Here is a 22,215-nt window from a genome sequence, read left to right as displayed (position 1 = left end):
ATCTAAATAAAAAATCCCGTTTAAGTATTTTTCGTTATGTAAAATAAAACATGATATAAAAATGAATAGGATATATTCAGATAGTCTACTTTGCAAAAAAAAAAAAAAAGATTAGGAAAAATNAAAAAAAAAAAAAAAGATTAGAAGTATTATTTGTATATAAAACAAAATAGAATATTTAATTACATATTTTCAGATCAGAATTCACATACATAAATGCATAATTGAAATAAATAAAATTTTTAATCTACACTATCTACCAATCTGGACACCTATGCCATGAAGGACATATGCAGTCTAGCTCCACACATACCTTTTATACTCATATATTATAAAAGGAAACAACATTGGCAGCAGTCCCATGCAAGATATCGTGATATTCAGAAATGCCCGACTTTGAGAAAAGGGTAATGGTCGGATATCATACAGATGGCTGATCTTGTGAGTTAAACATACGAAAATCAATAGTGGTTTCTGGGATTAAGCAGTGGAAGGTGAATAATGATTGTTAGAACGTGCTTCGACCCACGAAACTAACAGATAGAGATCAAAGAGTGCTATCCAAAGAAAATCGGGAAAACTGCACCAAACAGATGGCCCACTTACTCCAGAAGTCCCAACAAGCATCCGGGATTGCTGTTTCGATAGATACCATTCACAAAAAAGCGCATTTGTTTGGTTTCCATGATTGTGCCGCTGCCCATAAGCTTTTGAATACAAAATCTAAACACACTATTCAGTTGAGGTGGTAAAAGGCACATCAAAATTGGACCGTAGATGAGTGAAAACAGGTTCACCAGAGTGATGAATCAAGGTTGAGCAGCAGAATGATTACCTACAATAAAGTTAGGTGAAGATGGAATAATGGCATGGGGGTGTTTCTCATGGTATGGACCTTTGATCCCAATTCATGGTCAACTTAACCCCAACTCCATTATTCTAGATATAAGAATGTGTTTTCTATATTGTTGCAATTTTAGGGGTTTAATCATTGTTACTTCCAGAATGACAATGACACTTGCCCTGTTGCGAGGTCCACTATCGATTCATATGGTGAACCGTATAGACTGGCCTACCCAGAATCCTATAGAAAACCTCTGGAACGAGTTGGATTGCAGAATTAAGGAGTGCAGCAATCGTGCAAAATCAAAGAAAGAACTTGCCAGTCTTCTCCAAGACGAGTGGAAGGAAATACCATGGTCCAAACACTTGTGGAAAGTGAGGGTTAAGGTGGTAAATTGCCTCATGTGGAAGCTCTACCAACTACTGAATACATATAAATTTTGTTTATCTCTTTTATCACAGGTGTCCAATTACTTAATAGCAGACAGTGTATTTACATACTAGATTATAACTACACACAAAGTGAAACATTTAACTTAAGGCAAGTGGGTGATAAGCAGCAATTTCATAGACATGAAACAGACACTGTGGATAAAAATTTAAAATGCAATCAGAAAAAAAAAACATGAGCAAAAATTTTTTGAATGCCTACAAGAATGATTGTTATGATTTCTAATTATTTCACTCATATGAAAATGGTTATTCTAATATTTTCTGGCAACTACATACTTTAAACGAATTTTCTGAAAAATGTCTATTTAGAGAAATTTTTTTAACACAAAAAAATATTATAACATTATTTGCAATTTTTTATGTTGATTTAATATGGTATTAACAATGTTTTGAAATCAAAGATAAGGTCAAAGTGCTAATTTATTATTTTTATCACGCTTCAAGAAAGAATGTTTAGAATTTCTTTTAAAATTTAAATCAAAATTGAACAATATATTGAGATTGATTTCACTGTATATTTAATACTTTTTAAAGATTTTAGTTCAAACTGCAGGTAACTACCATATTATTAATTAAAAAAAACAAAAAACAATGATATTTATGCTTTACAATTTGTTATAGAGCTGTTAGCATGACAAGAAAACTTTTTAGATATTATGCTAAAATTCACTCTTATTTTCTAAATACATTTTGATTTAATAAATTAGGAGAGTTTACTTCAGATTTATAATATTAGGATCTCTGTTTGCAAAAAATAAAATAAAATTTTAAATAAAGCTGTTTTCGAAAAAAAATTGTGTTGAACCATGTTGGATACTGTAGAATACACAAAAATCAAGATTTGTTATATGATATTATTGATATATGTTTATAACTACAAATATGCTTGCAGGACCTGATAAAGTTTTACCAAATTGCGTTTTTCAAAAATATTGCAAATTAAATTTAGTTTTTGCTTAGTTAGACAGAACAGGAAATTATTTTCTGTGCTTATAAATGAGAGAACTGTTCTATGCATTATTTTAATTTTATTCTAAATTTAAATGTCATAATTTTTAACTCTCAACAACATTTTTAAATATTTTGTTTCTGATAGTTGGTATGGATTTTCAAAATGTAAAAAAGTCAGGTTTCAACATGCATAAAAGTTATTAGGAATTTAAGACATTCAACATAAAAAATTGCAAAACACTTTAATAGCATACAAGATACATAATGCTTCACATTTCTGTTTCCTTTTGCTTTGTAATGTATCAGTTCTAATAAAGATGCATTACATACATATTAATTTGTTTTATATTACGAAAAATATGAAATAAAAATAACAGATTTGTAACTTATCTTTTTGGTTTTCCAAGGATAAGAACTTTCAATATTTGATAACCAGATATTCTCTTTGATAGATTAGGAGTTTATAGCTTTTACCACAAGGATCAAATTCAGTTCTTGAATAGTAAATGTAAACCTCTCACATTGTAAGAAAATAAAACAAAAGTATTTATTAAAATGCTAAAGGAATTTTTAAAATCTTATCTTTGAAAAATTAAGAAAAAAATGTGTGATGTTCAAAGTAGAAAAAACTCATTTAAAATGCCAAAAGATAATTTAACTCCAATTCCTTTTTAATAAATATTTCCTTCAGAAAAAACACAACAAATTCAATTACAAAAAGTAAACAAACTGCAAAGAGAGTAAATAATTTTAATTTATTCATTAAAAAAATATCTCACAATTTGCTTTAATTTAATATACTTCAACATAAGTGGAAAATTATAAAAATAAATAGTTTTTGTACAAAATAAGTAATCATTTGATGTCATTAATCTTTTCATTTGTGATAAATTGGTATTGATTATACAGGACAGAAGAAATACAAATTTTTTAATGTAGTTATTTTTATTCTAATGGCCCCTCTATGTAAAAGATTGTACATAATTTGAAAGATTGTAAACATTTAAAATGATTTTAGTGTATTTTGCTAGGTATATTCTTCGTGAGAATTGAATGCTGATATTTCTTGTACGAATACTAGTTACGGAATAATTATATAAAATCATCTAAATACCCTATAACATCAACACCAACAGTTTTACCAATTTTACAAACAAGATCTAATTCTGCCAAGCATTTATATTTAGGACAATCTAACTGTTCATCGGCTGAAACACGTGACATGAGACGCATATGAACCAATGATGAAATCTGAGAGAATATTAAGGCCGAAGGCAAGACTCTTTCACCAACAATTGAAAAGAATATGGAAAGGAGGCGATCTAAAGTGAAAGGCTTAGGTCCTAATAAATGCAGATTTCTTTCAGTTTTTTTCGTAATTCTCTTCTTTTTCTGCTTGCCCTGGTTTTTAACAAAATGTTTAAAATCACTTTTAGGTAGGTTGTATGAAGCAAAATAAGCTGCTAACAATAGAAACTTTGAGAAAAATGGTAGTTCTCGTGTCATACAAGAGGTGATAGAAGAAGTGGGGGCTTTATTTTCTTTGGTTTCAGTTTTACAGTAAGTTCTCCATTTTGAACCTGAAATTTCACGAAGATAAACACACCTAATAGCTTCCTTTAATGTAGGTTCTATATTCTTCCATAAGCGCAGTGAACTGATTTCATATTCTGGATCATCATAAACCGGTTTACAGTATTTCTCGAAATTATTTTCAGCTAGGTATTTCAATTCGGAGAGATTCCTCGTGATTGGATAAAACGTTCTCATTATAACATTTATGTAGGCACTATAGAAGTCTTGACTGGTACCCTGAGGACAATTAAGGCACAATATTTCACACATCTCATTCTTTGAATACTCAGTGAATTGTAGCGTTAAATAATCACAAATTAAAAAGTCATCGATGTGGAGTTCAGATAAAAGAATAGTGCAGATATTGACTTTAGTTATACTTTGCAGTTTCAAAAAAAGTCTAAGAAGATAATCTTCATTTCTTAGAACCTCGGCACAATCAAAAACTAAATACAAGGTCTCCTCAACTGTTTTAAGGTTTTCCTTTACAAAGATGATAAAGTCTAGAGAATTTGTGACTTTTTTGTAATCGTCTTCCTTTTTAGACAAATGATTTACTATTTTTGAAAAAATAAGCTGAGCTGTATAAAATTCATTGCAATTTATCCATACATGCGGCAGAGAAAAGTATTGGAGAAATTTTGATAAGACAAAAGTTTTTCCTGTCGCTCTGTGGCCGTAAATAAACAAAGACCGATGTTGGAAACTTAGTTTATCAAGGAAGAATCTGGAAAGAAAGTCTATTTCTTTTTTTCTAAAAGGTATGCTGAATTCCTCACAATCATACATTTCAGTTGTTTCCATTTCAGAATGATTATTTTTTCTTTTGAATCGACTAAATTATAATATTTTCCTAAATTAGTTTCTCTGTTTTGCGCATCGCGCGTTCAGGTTTAGTCGCGCGATGTGGTTTAGTTGTCTCTCAATATATAGGATATTTCAATTTTTTTCAGCTTTAAGCTTGCCTCAAAGAAGGTTATTACATTTAATGTCTTTATGGTGAAAAATAAATTTCTTTGCTTAATTAGCTATAAATAGTTGATAAAAAAGGCACATAATTATAAATTGATAAAATATTTTAAGAAATATTATTAAGTTTGATCAGCATTGCATAACCTCAACAGTACTCAATAAATTTCCTGAACATTAATGTTCGAAATATGAGTTGAAACAAACTGATGAAACGGAACGTTCAGTTTTTAATTTAATTATTTTTTATTACATGTAAATACTGATAGATTTCGACCCAAAAAGAATTCTAAATTCATATCGACTACAGTGAAAAGTTTTTGGAACTTCANTAATTAAGGTTCTTGAGGTTGGGGAACGAAGCGAGCTGAGGTCGAAACCTCTTAGTATTCTTATGCAGCTCAAAGACCGCACCAACATTAAAATATCGAAGACAGTTCCGACTGATTTTTACACATAAAAAAGCTGGAAAAAAACGAGCTAGCCAATGTTATTATAATTTTAGTGTTTTCTGGCAAACGGCGCTGTTTTACAGAAATATAGCCAAATAAATTAGTGCAGTAAATATATATTTTTGGGCTACAAAATGTTCGAATCCGCTACTTTTGGAGCTCCCATTCGCTACTTTTTAATCTTAAGTTCTGGCAACACTGTATTAAAGGTCTCAATTACCATATACACTACCATATTAAAGGTATCAAAGGTCAAAGTCTCAATTTATTTTAAAAATTAATCATGTCTTCATTGTACCGTAAGTTTTATTACATGTTTTTAGCTTTTAATTTTTTTAAAAGCTGCGTTTTTTAATATTTAATTGACATACTCTTAAATCAACAACGTATGTAAACTTATTATATCATGTTAAATTTTGTTTATGTTAGAACTTTACACTATCGATTTTTTTTCTTTTATCCCGTCATTATCATTTAAATGTGAATAAGGCATCTCCTTATAAGCATATTAAGTCAGGGTAGACTTCTTTTATTTTTGGGGATAGAGAGCATTTTCGTATCGGGTCTTTAAAAGACCCGATACGAAAATTGATTTGAAAAAAAAAGCTTGATTTCTTAGGACGAACGATTTCGCTCTTCTTAAACGTTTCACTCGGTTTGTAAGATATTAAACTAGTATGTAAGAACCTCGCCTTTGAGCTTGAGCGTTAGGATGTTTTGGAACAATACGAAGTAAGGTAAAAAATATATTGTTTAACTTCTTTTAGATGAATGGGTTTTCTTATAAACATACTATATGTTTTAAACTTAACTATCATAATATAATATGAACTAACACGGAAATGATTCCTTAATACACATTTAATAATTTCCTTTTTAAAAGAAAAGTTGAAAACAGCATAGGTTTTTTTTAAAAAAAAAAAAAACATTTACCTTTTAAAAGAAATTGATTTCAAATATTATGTTATATATTACTTAGAATAATTGGTACTATAGTAGAGCGCCGATTATCCGAACGTCCAATTATCCGAACTATGNTTTTAAAGTTTAGAATACTTTTTAAGATCTTGACAATTTTTCTAAATTAATTAGAATGAATAATATCCCCTACATTCAAAAACCATATTTAATTTACAACCTTTTTAGCAGTTTTCTTATAGCAGCCATACATACATGTATGGTGATACAGTTAAACCTGCCTACCCCTTTACAACTGAAAATTATCTTCCAAGAATGCGAGCTTCATTTTGATAGTCTACAATGGTTGGAATGCAGAAGGAGTTTATGAATAGATAAGTGTTGAAGTTTTATAATTGGGGAATGGGTAGTTGTCACTTATGTTTAATGATTAGTGATTACAGTGGTTGGAATAATAAATCTTGGAATAAAATTCTTAACAGAAAAACTGAAGTTTCGGAATCAGTAGATCTTTCGGATGAAAATAATGAATTGTTGATTTTTAATGAAAATCGGAACTCCACAGACGAAGATGAAGAAGTAAGTGATCAAGTTCAAGATAGAAGCATGCAATTCATTAGATATTGCAATGAATTGGCAAGAACGTCAAAATGATGAATAAGGGATATATGGCTGCTAAAAAAAACGCATCTTCTTTGAAACAAAATCTTTGCTGGATTTCTTTTTCAATGGAAAATAATGAAGAATGTGGTAAAATCAGTAATTGACAAAAAAAATTATAAAAAACTGAAATATGATTAAAATAATTCAAAATGAAAAAAAGTTAATTAAAAATATTTAAAAATTGAAGAAAAAAACCCTTTTGAACACGTCAAAGCTATTTAAGATAGTACTACCAGTCCTAAGCCTACAAAAGGAGCGAAGGGAAGTTAGTGCATAAATAATAATCATGTACACTAGATTTTGAACAGTTTTCCAATTATCCGAACGATGTTCGGTCCCGAGCAGTTCGAATAATCGGCGCTCTACTGTATTTGGTTAGCTGGGTGCAAGTGAAAAGTTGTCAAAAAATGTAGACTTCTGCCAACTTTTCCATTAATTTTTTTACTATTTATTTAAGCATTGAACAAAAAGGACGTTCTCGAAAAAATATAGTTTGCTATCTTATGTATCATATTTTGTTATCTTTAAGCTCAGCTCCAACTGCATGTTGAAATCCGAGCATAATTGGTTCAAGCCAAAACTCGGTGTCCAATGATGTATGTTGACCACTCTGCTATCTGGTTAATCAGGGATTGAGATTCAGCTAAGCGAACCTGCCCTAACAAACCCCCTCTTCATTTCCCATCATTTCTGAGCTAACTATCATTCCATAATATTAACTGATTTAGTAGTTCTTATTATTTTTTACTTTGTACAAAGAACAGATTTTTAGCTAGTAATAAATAAAGTTCATGGGTAGAAGGCTGTTTTGAGTATCTTTTCATGTGTGGTTTTCATTATAGAAAGTATTCTATATGATCCTATCAATAATTGATCATTTTCCACTAAATCAAATTAAGTGCTCAGTGGATGAAGTACCACAATCAAGGTCAGAGATTGGAAAGCCGTGGCACGCAGAAGAAAGGACTGGTGCAGTCTTCTTGAGAAAGCCAGGGTTCACCCAGGACTGTCGAGCTACTGATGATGATGATGTGGATGAAGTAGTTACCATTTTAATTGAAGTAGTTACCTGTTAGTAACAAATACCACTTAACACCACAGTCTAGGGTGATGAGGGCCTTCTATTGAAGATTTCTCCAAGATAACCTTTTTTTTGACCTGTACCATCAGTTATTTACCCTAATGACTCCAAGTCTGATTCCACCAGATTGAACCCTTTTTGACTCTTTTCTGACTAGTTAAGGGCTTTGAAGAAAATTCTTCTTTACTTGATTTTTTAAAATTCATTTCAGAAGTCTGAGGAGCCCATTTCATTCTTTTAACTATAATACTTTTGAAAACAGTGGTCATATAACAGTTTCATAAATTTCTGAATTAAAGCATATTTGGCAAAGACCATTTTCTCAGAAGCAAATGATTCTTCTGAAAACCTTTCCTTCAAAAACTTCAACTTTGTGTTCTTAGTTCAAGACCAAGATTCTGAGCCACGAATTAGAATCAAGAGTTTTGAAGACACTTTTTTCCTAGAAAGCATTTTTGTTTTTTTCTGAAGAGAAAACAGGAAGTGTATAAAGTATTTTATTTAGAAAGGGTAATGTTTTTTGTGTTAATAAATGATCTGAGGTTACTAAAATCATTTAATAAAATTGATTTTAAACTCACAAGGGTTAATTTTTGAATTATTGAGCATATTACCAGATATTGCTTATTATGCATGTAATATGTGTAATTTTTTTCTTCAGAAAAGTAAACTAACAAAAAAAAAAAAAGTTTACAAAAATTTATGGAAATTTTTATTTTAATAATTTAAATTGAAAATTACAAGAATATAAACATTTAAAGGTGCATTTTTTAAAAAAAAGGGTATTTATTTAAACGATTGTTTTGAAATTTAAAATCATTTAAAAATTTATTAATAACCTCCCCAAAAAAAGATACTTATATAAATTTAACCAGTTTAGAATTATCCTTATGAACTAAATATTTGTAATAGTAATCAGAATTAAACCTATAAACACAGATAATTTTACCAGTGTGTAATTGTTATTTAAACAGTGATTTAATTTTTTTCAAAAGGGAATGTGAATTAAAAAAGGCAGTGTTTTTAAGGGATGGCGGCCTATTTTTGCCAAAAGGGCAAAGAGGACACATTCAATGGGAGCAAAGAGCAAGCCTGGCGGGCAGCCCTTAAAGAAATGTTTAGGGAAAGCACTGGCTTTTGTTAATGATATATTAAAGAGAAGGCATGAGAGTCACTCTGTTGAACATTTTTATTAACATTTAGGTACTTTGATAATACTGTCATAAATTTGATTTTTGCAACTGATGGCACTCATTATGTGGAGCTTGAAAATTAAGAGTGATTGAACCACCATAAAATAATTATCAATAATTCTCCAAACCAGTACCAGGTGTAAAGGGATAGTATGCTGCTTTGTTTTTTTTTTTGGTTTTCAGTTTTACGTTTTAGTCTGTGTTATTGTAATAAAATAGCAGATTATGTCATATTTGGGACATTACAAATGGTCATATACAATTTTTTCTTTCAATTCACTTATTTAACTCTTCTTAAATATTGAGAGTAATAATATTTGTTTAATCTTTCCTTTCTGGTTTCTTAAATATCATGGGGCCTATTATCAAAATACTCGCCAAAATTCTCAGAGTTTGTCAATGAAGGTAAATAATTACAACAGTGAACAATTATACGCCCTTTCATCAACCTTTTTTTGGATAAGAGGCACAGTTAAAGAAAGAAGAATGGCTTTAAGGTTCAAGAGGAATTTAGTTTTTATAACAATTTACTATTGAATTATTTCATAGTGTAATATTTCTATAAATTAAAAGACAATGCGTAATGATATTTTAAAATTAAAAATTATTTGAAATTTATTCTTTAATAAAATTACATTATATCGAGTTTACTACTCCTCTCTTCGTTGAAAAATTTATTTCATTCTCTCTTCTTCTGTATACTTTACTTGCATTAACACCTTTAACTACCTTGTTATGGACATATTTCAAACAGTTTTGTTAAAAAAGAAAGTTAGAAATCTTTTAACATCTTGTTTTATCTTTGTTTTGTAAATTTGTGCAAGTTCAATGAAACCTCCGTTAAGCGGATATTCATGGGACCAAAAAATTTGTCCGTTTATGAGAGTTGTCCGTTTACGGGAAGGGCACCGTAAATTGTTTTTAGAGTATTCTCAAAGATGTAGAAATAATTAAATAATATCTACAAGGATATTGTAAATATCTACACAAATATTTATTTGAATGATAAGAAAGATAAAAAAGAATATATAAAGAAGTTTGATGTAAATACATAATTCTGGATGTAGCTACAGATAAATGAATATAATTTTCCTATTAGCATAGATACTCAAGTTAGACATATGATACCAAATAGGAGCGTACCGTCCTCAGTCTGTTTCAATTATTAGGTTTACATCCCCTTACACCTACTTATCGTTTGATAGGGAACATGGTTCATACCTTCTTGGATAATAAACCTATCATGATTCACAGAAAAAAAAGTAATGCATACCTGTAAGTCATGAGGGCCTATGGAGATGATTAGTCACAATTGATCAGCTATCAAGTGTCTGAATAAATGTTTCATTTATATGAACACCTCAAAGATTATACTTCTGTTCTCATTTTTTTTACCCCAGTTGTGTTAAATACAGTCTTCAAATTGATAAGAAAGTTAAAGAAATTTCCAATTGGGAAGAAGCATCGAGAGAAGTCATTTCAACTTGAGGGATCTCATAACCTGTGTGGTCCAGATGAAAAGATCAAAAGATGCCGATGTCAGAATTACTTCAGGAGTGCAGTACCATTTTCTCTCCTTTCTTTACAAAGATAAGGCAAGGTGACAGGAGAAAGATTGATTTTTCGGTGGTGAAATAGCTTAACAATATTTTTAGTTATGGATAAGGCAAAAAGTTTTATTTACATGCTTTAAAAATGGTGAAAAGTTGAATTTTTTTAGCTTGCAATTTATTTAGAAAAAGTAGTGTCCGGTTTGTAGAGATAAAAAACAACGTTTCAGGACCAAAATGACTGTCCGTGTCCGGTTACAGAAGTGTCCGCTTTGCGGAGAATGTACGTAATGGTTTATTCATAGAAGATTCCCGGGAAATTAAAAATATGTCCGTATTGAGAGGTGTCCGTTTTGGAGGAGTGTCCATAACAGGAGGTTTCACTGTAATTGAAATCTACTGGATCTGCTATGCTTTGTTATATTTTTGAATTTATTTTCTAGGTTGTGTGAAATTAACTCCAGCTGTTCAGATAAACAGAAATATATTGAAACTTGCATGTTTCTCCACAGCTGTTGCTCAAGATGTTGAATCTAAAGCTCACCAGCATTTCCGAACAAGTGAAAATAATCCAGTGAGAGACGTATTTTACTTTAAAACAGAATAAAAATTAATTTTAATTATTTTTATTTCAGAAAACATTTTTCTATAGCTTTGTTGCTGATCAATGCTATGTATTCACACTATTTGCAAGTTAATCAGTGTGAATCATGAAATATCATGTGTGCCTCTGTTTATGCTAATAGAATTATTTTTATTGTTTATCCATTATAATGAGAATTTGATGGAAGCAATGACAATTCATGATTTTTTTGATTTAAATCGGATTTTTTTGATTTAAATCAGATTTTTTTGATTTTTATTCAAATTAATTGTAAGAATTTTAATTTATGATTAAAAAACCTTTATAAATGTTTAAGCAAAATTAAATTAATATTAAAACTATATTATACCAATATTTAACTTACTGAAATAATTTTCCATTATAATACATTGCTTTGAATGCTTAGCAACCATTTTGAAACAAATGCATGATTGAAATTTCAAGACTACATGAAATAGAGAATTTAAAGAATACTTCAGGGGTCTGTCTAGGTTTTTTTGAGAGGTACTTATTTTGTGAAAATTTAGACATAATTTGTGAAAATTAAAAATTATATTAAAAAATCAACACAAAAGTATGGATTTATCGTTTCTTACGAGACACAAAAATAAAATTTGAAGAAAAAAGTATTTTCCCAACGTTGAATTTGTGAAGGTACCGCTAAGCGTAAATTTATCTTGGACAGATCCCTGTTCTTTAACCATTAAAACAAAGTTTCAATTAGCAAGCAATAATTTTAATTTAAAATTGTGATGTTTTTTCTCTTGATTTTTAATATCACAAAATAAATGTAAAACATTGTATTTATGAATGTAGTCATTCATCAAGAAATAAATAAATATTTGATCTATATATTTTTATATTAAAATATTCATTTTTAATCCTATATTGAAATAGATAAGTTAAGCTAAAAAAATTTTGAAAAAAATCTATGTAATCATTGGAATTTCTTTGCACAAATTTTTTTATAGAAAATTTGATAATGTCAAGGATACTGTAAACATATTGTGATAAAAAAATACCAGTTACCAGTTAATAACTCTACTGCTTCAAATAGACTTTGAAAGAGCTAGAATGGAAAAAATATCTGAATTAATCAGCCTTTTTTCTTTCTTTCTATTTTTGGCATATTAGGATAATTTCTTTTTAATATAGCCTTAAGCTTTAGAAATATACATTTTCCACCAATAAAATGAAAAGTAGATTTTAGTTCTATGTTTTTTCCATCAAAAGGTAGAATTTTAATTAACATTATTTGCATTTTTTTTTTAGAAAAATTCACGCTTATTAATTACTTCCTACAGCCATGCAAATCAAATATTAGGACAGCATTAAATGTGTACTTTAATCTGTACTTTCAATCTCAAGAGTCAAAAGATTTTTAAAAATCTAATTCCAAATGTGTTGGAATTGAACACACACCAAGAAAGAAAGTAATTTCGTGAACTAAAATTAATTAATGCAGCAATTTATTTAAAATAAATAAAGAGAAATAATAAAAATATCAATAATTTAAAACACTATTTTTAAACTTTTAGAATCAATATATGTATAAAAAAAATCAGTTGATTTAAATCAATGATTTTTTTAAAAAAATCATTTGATTTAAATCAAGCTGATTTAAATCAACAAACCCTGCAATGTATGTGACAATTTAGGGTATTTATCAAAATTAGCTTTAGAAAAATGTAGGATCTTAGTTTGAACATTTTGGATTTAGAAATTTGCCGATTTTTGATTCTATATGTGTTTTTATTTTCACTGTACAGCTTTAATTTATTAATTTATATCTAAATATATAAAATAAAGATTAGTTTCTAATTTTCTTTAAATATATTCCAGTTTTTTTTTAAATATATTGCAGGATGTAAAATAAAAGACAGGATCATTTAAAAATTCCTAAATGTATAAAAAGTTGATAAATAAATTTTATAAAAATGTATTGCATTTTTTTTAACAATAAAATCGAATTTTTAAGCATTAAAATAGTTTTTCTTGAATCTAACTTTAACTAAGTTGCCATTTATTTTTTAAAGTCAATGTGGATTTTTAGAAGGTTTAATGTAATATTTTTTTCAAAAACTGTGTTATAATGAAGAAAAAAAAAAAAAAAACAATNTTGGCATATTAGGATAATTTCTTTTTAATATAGCCTTAAGCTTTAGAAATATACATTTTCCACCAATAAAATGAAAAGTAGATTTTAGTTCTAAGTTTTTTCCATCAAAAGGTAGAATTTTAATTAACATTATTTGCATTTTTTTTTAGAAAAATTCACGCTTATTAATTACTTTCTACAGCCATGCAAATCAAATATTAGGACAGCATTTAATGTGTACTTTAATCTATACTTTCAATCTCAAGAGTCAAAAGATTTTTAAAAATCTAATTCTAAATGTGTTGGAATTGAACACACACCAAGAAAGAAAGTAATTTCGTTAACTAAAATTAATTAATGCAGCAATTTATTTAAAATAAAGAAAGAGAAATAATAAAAATATCAATAATTTAAAACACTATTTTTAAACTTTTAGAATCAATATATGTATAAAAAAATCAGTTGATTTAAATCAATGATTTTTTTAAAAAAATCAGTTGATTTAAATCAAGCTGATTTAAATCAACAAACCCTGCAATGTATGTGACAATTTAGGGTATTTATCAAAATTAGCTTTAGAAAAATGTAGGATCTTAGTTTGAACTTTTTGGATTTAGAAATTTGCCGATTTTTGATTCTATATGTGTTTTTATTTTCACTGTACAGCTTTAATTTATTAATTTATATCTAAATATATAAAATAAAAATAATTAGTTTCTAATTTTCTTTAAATATATTCCAGTTTTTTTTAATATATTGCAGGATGTAAAATAAAAGACAGGATCATTTAAAAATTCCTAAATGTATAAAAAGTTGATAAATAAATTTTATAAAAATGTATTGCATTTTTTTTAACAATAAAATCGAATTTTTAAGCATTAAAATAGTTTTTCTTGAATCTAACTTTAACTAAGTTGTCATTTATTTTTTAAAGTCAATGTGGATTTTTAGAAGGTTTAATGTAATATTTTTTTCAAAAACTGTGTTATAATGAAGAAAAAAAAAAAAAAAACGATATAATGCTATTAATTAACTGCAGTGACATGATTGAGTTTTGGAGCACTATAGAGCAGGAACTTTTTATTTTTAGAGTTTCAGCTTATATCTTTATGGAATTATTAAGAAGGAATTCTCCTCTACTTGGTATAATAAAAAGAAATCAATGTTCTTAATGTGTACAAGCCTAAAATTATTATTAACTTTCCCTATATATTTTATGTTTTAATGAAAGTTATTAATATAATATTAATTCTATACCAAATAGTATTTTAAAAAATTATTTGTTGAAATTCTGAAGCTTCAAGGCTTGAAAATATCTTTTGAATGATAGTGACACTCATTGGCTGTAATATCCATACTTTCATCACATTACCCAGCTATTTAATTTGAGACATTGCAGTTCATAGCTTTAATAGTGATCTCTGCTATTTAGCAATAATAGTCATCTTTCATGGCAAGTTTTATTTATATTTTTGCTAATTAGTCATCAATAGAAAAACATACAGTTGTGTTTAAAGTGATTTGTAAGGTATAGAAATTAAAAATAAAGCTAATAATGATTAAGCTTTTTTAAAAAGAAAATAATCAATATTTTTTAATAACTGGCCTTTTAAATTTTCATATTAAAAAATAATTTTATATATTTATTTATTTTATATGTTTTTAATTAATATCACTGGGTTAAATATTGAATTTGCTGACTTTTTTGGTCTTGGTCTAATCTTATTTGTTTAATATCTCAATTGCCAGTATCAATAGTTGTTGATCTTTTTCCAGAGCAATCATACCCAAAATCATGTTGGTAAATTCTACCTGATTCCTCCTGCAGTGAGAAAGAAAGTATTTTACATTGGTGGAATACCCAAATCTATGGATATCCAAGTATGTTTATTAAATGTTTCTTTTTTGTGTTAAGTCTGTGGGTGTAATTTTATGAGATTTTTAACTTAGGAAGAAGCCAGTTTTACCATGTAAGATGGCTTTATTGAAAAAAAATTTGTTTTTCATTAAATAATTTTTGAAAAATGATTTTATTTGTATTATAGATTTTTTTATAACTTTAGATTACAGGAAGCACACTTTATTATTTGGCTACATACTTACACAAATGTATTTAAGCTTTCAAAATATACGATTATAACCTGTTTTGTTCATTAAATCTGAAAATTTTAATACTTTTGAGCTGCTAGCTTTTCAAAGTCAGTCTTAGCTCTTTGAATATTGAGTTTATGTAGACCTCTAGCATGACCTCCACTAGCGATTAAAATGGGACTATTTGTAACTAAAATGAAGAGGAGGCAACTATGGCTACTACTTTTTACAAAAAACAGCTAAAAAGCAATTATTTTCCGGACATTAGCAACTAATTTTTTAAAAAGGCGACTATATGGAAAAAAAATCTTGTTGCCAAACAAATGGGTCGCATAAAACTAATTAAGTGAATTTATTTGAAAATGTCGGAATTTGGAAAAAGCGATAAATAACTGCCGAAAATGACATGTAATAGCTCAAATTCAAAATGGCATGTAATGTTGTAATAATCCCTTGTGGTATTGTATTACAAATATCAGCATTTAAAAAACCTTATAAAAATGGCTTAAAAGTCCTAAAATAGTGATCTGAAAAAGCCTGGGGTTTTACTCCAGAATAATCATGAATTAAGCTTATCAGAAAATTATTACTGTAATTTAGAAGTTGGAGAACCATATAGAAATGGTTGGAAAAATTACAAATAAGTTAATAAAAAACTAGTTAAAGACAATACAGATTTATTGCCAAACAAATGGGTCACATAAAACTAATTATGTGAATTAATATGAAAATAACACAATTTTTACTCATTATAATGTGATAATTGAAATTTTAAATTCACATGTAATCATGCCCATGCTAGATGCCCTAGCAAAGGTACAAAAGATAATGAGGACGTCTTCATGTAAAATAGTAAGATGTGACTCACTCTTGATTTTTTATTATTTTTTCCCCATGGTCGAAATAATAACATCCTATTTAATCAATTTTTGATTTATTTGTAGTTGATGATCAAAAATACTTGTGTCATTTTTTATTTTTAACTGAATAAAATTTTTCATAATGTTATTGTAATAAAAAAATGGTAAAACGTTTTATTTGTGTATTTTTATCCTAATCAGAAAAACTCATCTTCTAAAACATGCTGTAATAAAAAAAAATCATTTACTGGAATGTCCAATTTTGAACAAGGGACCTGATATAAAATAGAGGTTTTCATTTACTAATTTCCATTGAATAAGTTTGACTCCAGGCATTTGGCAACATTTACTGAAAATAATCATTTACTAGAATGTCCAATTTTCAACAAGGGACTTGATATGGAATAGACGTTTTCATTTGCTAATTTCCATTGAGTAAGTTTGACTCCAGGCAGTTGACAACATTTGAAAAATTCATCAATGTTTAGATTCGTTACTTATGTTTAATGGCAGTGATAAATTCAATAATCTTTAAAAGGAAGCATTAATTATTTTTACAGTTTGAAAACACTAAACTAAATAGTTCGAGTAAGACAAAAGTTTTGTGTAGTTAACTCTGAAATACTGTGAAAAAGTTAAGAATATTTAAGTTTGCTTTTTTATTGAACTTTGAATCGTTATTATTGTTAGCATTAAAAATGATATAAGAACACTTTGAAAGTTGTTTCTAAAAATTTAGAAACTACTTTGAAATTTAACTATTTTAATTATGCTAAATTTTATATTGGTAGGTTCAAGAAATATTATAATAAAATGAAAATCAGTGCTTGAAAAATATATATAGATTAATAAATAATCTAAGATTTTTCCTTTTTTTAAAAAAAGGGGCTAAGAATTCCTCTCTGTAGTAACTCTTAATTGTAGTCATTTATACTCCATACAAATGAAAATGATTAATCACAAGCATTTTATACTCTCAGTAGTACAGTACAGAACCCGTTATCCGGAAATCAGAAAACCGGAAAACCAAAAAACCGGAACGAAATTCAATAAATTTTCCCGCCATTTTTTAAAAAAAAATTTTTTTTCCTCCTAGGATTTTTCTTTCTTTTTTGAAAGATACCTTACCATCATTTTGGAAATAATCATTAGTGTACTACTCCATCGTTTTTTCTTCTTTTTAAGATTATTTCCAAAAAAAATTATTTTTTTAGTTGGGTTTAACAATAAAAAAAAACGGCTTTTTGTAGCGATTCAGAAAACCGGAAAAATCAGTTATCCGGAATAGCGAGGGTTCCGATCGTTCCGGATAATCGATTCCCTACTGTATAAAGCAAACAACTAGATACAACATATTAAAATGTGTTATTACCCAATAGTTCTGTCAAGAGAGCAAACGGAAGTTTTTGCCGCTTAATGTTTATTTGAATTTTTCTTGACTTCATATTTCGGGACCTCTTTCGGCGAATCAAAATATTTTAGCAAGCAATTATAAAATTTGCTTATTAAGATATGTAAAATGTAATTTTCATGTTCCAGTTTTTGGTAATTATTTTTTTCAATATTTAAATCAATAATAATAAACTTTTAGAATTGTAAGCTAAACAAATTTATACAAAATTTTAAATAACAAAATCCAAAAGTTAAAGAAATAAGTCAAATTCATTCTTAAGAAATACTTTTTTTTAAAAAAAAAACAGCTTTAAAATTTATTTAGTTATTTGTTTTTAACTGTACATTATTACATATTTTTAACTTTACATGAGACATTTTTTAATACTATCCTGTATAAATTTCTCTTTTTATTGATTATGTTCAGATGTTATGTTCTTTCATACTTTTATGTTCAGATGTTATGTTCTTTTGTACTTTTATGTTCAGATGTTATGCTCTTTTGTACTTATATGTTCAGGTATTTAATTAAGGAGTTTATTTTTGCTAGCATGTGTAAAAAACATATGAAAAAGATATGCCTGAAATATATAAAAAATAGACATATAAAAAAGATGTATCTGAAATATTTTTTTAAAAATAAAATCTTTTCTTCTAGACACAAAAAAAGAGAAAACTTTGTGCTTTATGCCAGAAGAATAGAAACTAATAGATTAATATGATGTGTAGTGTAAATTATCTATGACAGTATTATAAAAATATTAACTTAAATCTTTCTTTTTATTAGCTTTATTTTTAGTAAATATAATTAATCATTGACTGTATATCAACATTCATTTCAATCAAAAAAATAGCGTAATTCAACAACTGATTTGTCGCAAAATAAATGCATAAAAGAATTCTAAATAGGTTTGCCATCCATTAAGTACAGGATCTCCTTATAGAGCATATTTTTGAATCTAACCTACCTTCCCCATAAAATCACATTCCTTTTTAGAGAGTCTGAAATTACACTTAACTCTTCGTCAGCCGAAATAGCTTTTGCCAAATCTTTATGGGTAATTGGTAGATGATGTCTCTATTTCAGATAGTTGGAAAAGTTTTGCTTCATGTCTGATTTCTCATTGTTCTGATTTAACAATATTTTCTGAAATCTTTTTAAACTCATCGTTGAGAATGTTCCTATTGTATTGACTTCCATTTTCACAGATTTATATTATGTTACAACGATTTCCATAATTGGAGTTTTTTTTTATTGTTATTCATTTTAGACTACATTATGCGTTTTTTAATTTGTACATATTTATTTCATCATTATATTTATTTTGCAAAACCTACATTTGGCAGAAATAAACTTGCAATTAATGATCTATTATGCTCTACTATAATCTATTATGATCCCCCAAAAAATGTAAACAGAAATCCTTTGGACCTGCCTTTCTTTGAATGAAGGGATCTGATTGTACTTGAGGATAGATTATAAGTTTAATCTTTTCCTTCTTAAATGCCATTATATCAGTGCTTTTCTCATGCATGATCTAAACTATGCTTTTCTGAACATTTTCCATGGCTAGACAATTTGTAAATTTTTTTCTGAATCAATGTCCCTTTCCTCAAGTAATCTATCGAGGATTGACGAATTCCTTAACCCTGAATCAAAGACATCCCTTGAGCAGCATTTAACATATTTTCCAAATATTCACTGGGAATAGCAACTACGCATAATTCTGCAATATAATAATTTTTTGTTTCCCTTTCATGTTATTAAAATTTAGAAATGTATAAAGGCTAGGAATTATTAAGACTGTAGGATTACGATGATTTTTTAATATCATTTTGTGCTCAATAAAACTTTTATCTGTCAGGTTTTCTGGAAAAATTGAATTTTTTAACAAATTAAATAGTTAAGCATTTAAACTTGCTATCAGCTCTTTTGCACGTTTACTCTCATTAATGTTTTGAACATTGAGATATGCTTGGAATTATTCTGTAAATAAATCAAAGTTTTCTGAAGTTTCATCAAATATCTTCAAATGCACAAACTTTTTCAGTTTCTGCTTTTTGCATTTAATACTTTAATAAGGGGTAATCCATTCAGGTGATCCCCTTTTTATTTTCTGTTTCAAAATACTGGGCTCTTCATTTCTCGTTGCTACTTCATCTTTTTCTAAATCAATGTCATCTTCAAATAATTTATTGAGGATTGACCCTTAACCCCAACACTTATATCTGCAAGACTGGGAAATTTATTGGTTGCCATTGTCCACTACAGGTAAATTTATTAGTGACCACTTTTTTCTTTCCACTTTCACTATGTTGTGTTTGACCGTGTTGCATTAAAAGTATCTTAATAATGATTTTGCTTCTATATTATTGTAAAAAATATTAATTTTTCACAGTTTAAAAAAATTTAATGTTATAAGATTTTATAATAAGAAATATTACATATATGTATTATTATTGTAACACATCATCTCTTATAAAAAAATAATAATTTTAAAAAAGAATGAAAAAGAATATGTAATAGGTTCGATTTTAGACTTGTTTTTCTCATAATCAATTTTAAACTTCTGTGTCTGAATGAAATATAATTACCAACTCTGGTAAATTAAGCCTCTTAATTAAATATAAAGTATTAATGTTAGAATTTCTGCAACTGCTACTCTCAGCTTTATTCATCTCTGTTTTCTTCCTTTCTTTCTTTTTATTTTTATCTTTGATTTGCCTTTTTCAATTGCTATTTTTTCAGATAAATCTTATCCTTCAATCTTTGCCTCATTTATTTTTATTTACTTTTTTTTATATTTTCTTTTTGTTAAACTTTATTTTGGAAATATTACTTTTAGAAGTTTATTTACTAATTTTGTCATCACCCTTCACCTTTTATTGTCATTTGGTCCTATTCTCCAAAGACAAAATACCACACCTATCTTTTTATTTCTGTTTTATCTTTCAGCAATAAAAGAAAGAAAACCTTAGCTTACTTTTTAAGACGTTTCTTTCCCTCAGTAATTAATACTTCTAATACTTTACAGCCTCAATAAGTTAGCCATATCTGAAAATAATGTTTAAACAAACTGTCAATAAAAAGGTGCAAAAAAAGTCATTAAGGAATATCATATCAGATGATAATGAAGAAATAAAATCCTTATATTTGAATAGATTGAAAATAAAGTTAGGATTCAATTTTATTGCACCTAAATTTAGCCTATTTATGGATTCTTTGTAGGAAATTCATTACCATACAACTTGTCAAACATTTAAATAAAAAATTAACAGAGGTTATTAAAATTAAATCGTTTTTCTGATCTTCATGTATGTTCTTTTCCAGGAGCTAAGGATTAGTGAAGATTGTGTGTTAAATTACCAAAATAGGTGTTGGCGAACGATAGTACTTTTTGCTTTCCAATTTATTTTATTTAGTTGCTACATGGCGACCACTAATCTTGCCCTTTACAATTCACCCTAATTACTGACCATAAGCAACTATTAGCCATGTTTAAATGCAAAAAAGGCTTTCCTACTTTGACAGCTATGAGATTACTGCATTATGCTCTCATTTTGCTATCTTACCAATTTGATATTATATTTCAAAGCACAATGCATCATGTAAATGCAGACTTTTTTTTCAGTCTTTAAGTTAAATCAGAATAATTAAAAATCAGAGATGAAGAAACTCTTTTCCATCTATCCCAAATAGAGACATTACCAATAACTCATAAGGATTTGCCATAAGTTGCTTCGATTAAGGAGAAGTTAAGTCCAATTCTGAACTCACTAAAAAGATAGTGTGATTTTATTGAGAAGGAAGGTAATATTGTAAAATATGCTCTAGAAGGAAATTGGATACTTAATGTTTTAAGGATTTGTGTTCCAATTTATAAGTATATGCCACTAAATATCTTTAAATGACACATTTTCATTAAGAAAAAACTTACAATGCAAATTGTTGAGAATGGCTGGTTGATTGACTAATCTTATCAAATCCAATACAATCCATGCCATTAATTGTATTATGTTATATCCAATTACTTACTTTTCTATGCATATCACTTTTGATTTATTAATCACATTAATTATATAAATAAACAACTTTTACGAAAAATGTTAAAATTTATTTTCCTTTTTAAATTTTTATAAAAAATTACATGTTATAAAATAATGGTGGCTGGTTTAACAGACTGACTTGACTTGGAACATAATAAAATAAATTAGCAGTGGTCCCTCGAGCCAGTGATTGATATAAAGTGATGGTCTGCTGTTTTTATTTTCAGATATTTCTTTTTGTATTTTGTTGTGTATATTTGTTGCAAAACTGCATATTTCATCATAAATGTAACCATAACACATTCTCTCCCTCGTAAATTTTTTCATTCAAATTCGTTTTATTAACTTTTTTGAAAAAAAAATTTATAGATACATGTAAAGTGAATGGATTTCTTATGTCTTTTAATTACTGGTCTTGTGGTTCATTGACTAAATTTTCTTAACATCTACCCTTAGGGTGTAAGAAATTTGGATT

The 22,215-nt window shown here is 27.7% G+C and overlaps 2 protein-coding genes across 3 annotated transcripts in view; one reads left to right on the top strand and one right to left on the bottom strand.

Annotated features, from left to right (window-relative positions):
- Positions 1–2,983: 2,983 nt before the first annotated feature.
- LOC107444300 (origin recognition complex subunit 5) lies at positions 2,984–4,957 on the bottom strand. Its single transcript, XM_016058408.3, has one exon. The coding sequence runs from the start codon at positions 4,624–4,626 to the stop codon at positions 3,340–3,342; it is 1,287 nt and encodes a 428-aa protein (XP_015913894.2). The 5' UTR covers positions 4,627–4,957; the 3' UTR covers positions 2,984–3,339.
- A 465-nt stretch (positions 4,958–5,422) lies between these two features.
- The window catches only part of LOC107444282 (mitochondrial ribosomal protein S29), a 33,233-nt gene continuing 16,440 nt past the window's right edge, over positions 5,423–22,215 (top strand). Inside the window, exons 1-3 of one of the 2 annotated variants that reach the window (XM_043039642.2) lie at positions 5,423–5,542; positions 11,092–11,222; positions 15,127–15,231. In XM_043039642.2, the coding sequence (XP_042895576.1) occupies positions 5,527–5,542; positions 11,092–11,222; positions 15,127–15,231 (252 nt within the window). In that variant the 5' untranslated portion in view covers positions 5,423–5,526. Of the gene's footprint in view, positions 5,543–5,699; positions 5,976–11,091; positions 11,223–15,126; positions 15,232–22,215 lie in introns of those variants that run through there. The other variant, XM_071183675.1, reaches the window with a different exon arrangement.

Source organism: Parasteatoda tepidariorum, chromosome 7 (assembly GCF_043381705.1).
Source record: "Parasteatoda tepidariorum isolate YZ-2023 chromosome 7, CAS_Ptep_4.0, whole genome shotgun sequence".
In the NCBI taxonomy this organism is placed as follows: Eukaryota; Metazoa; Arthropoda; class Arachnida; order Araneae; family Theridiidae; genus Parasteatoda; species Parasteatoda tepidariorum.
The sequence above is the reverse complement of the archived record's forward strand: the minus strand, read 5'-3'. Positions and strand labels throughout refer to the sequence as shown.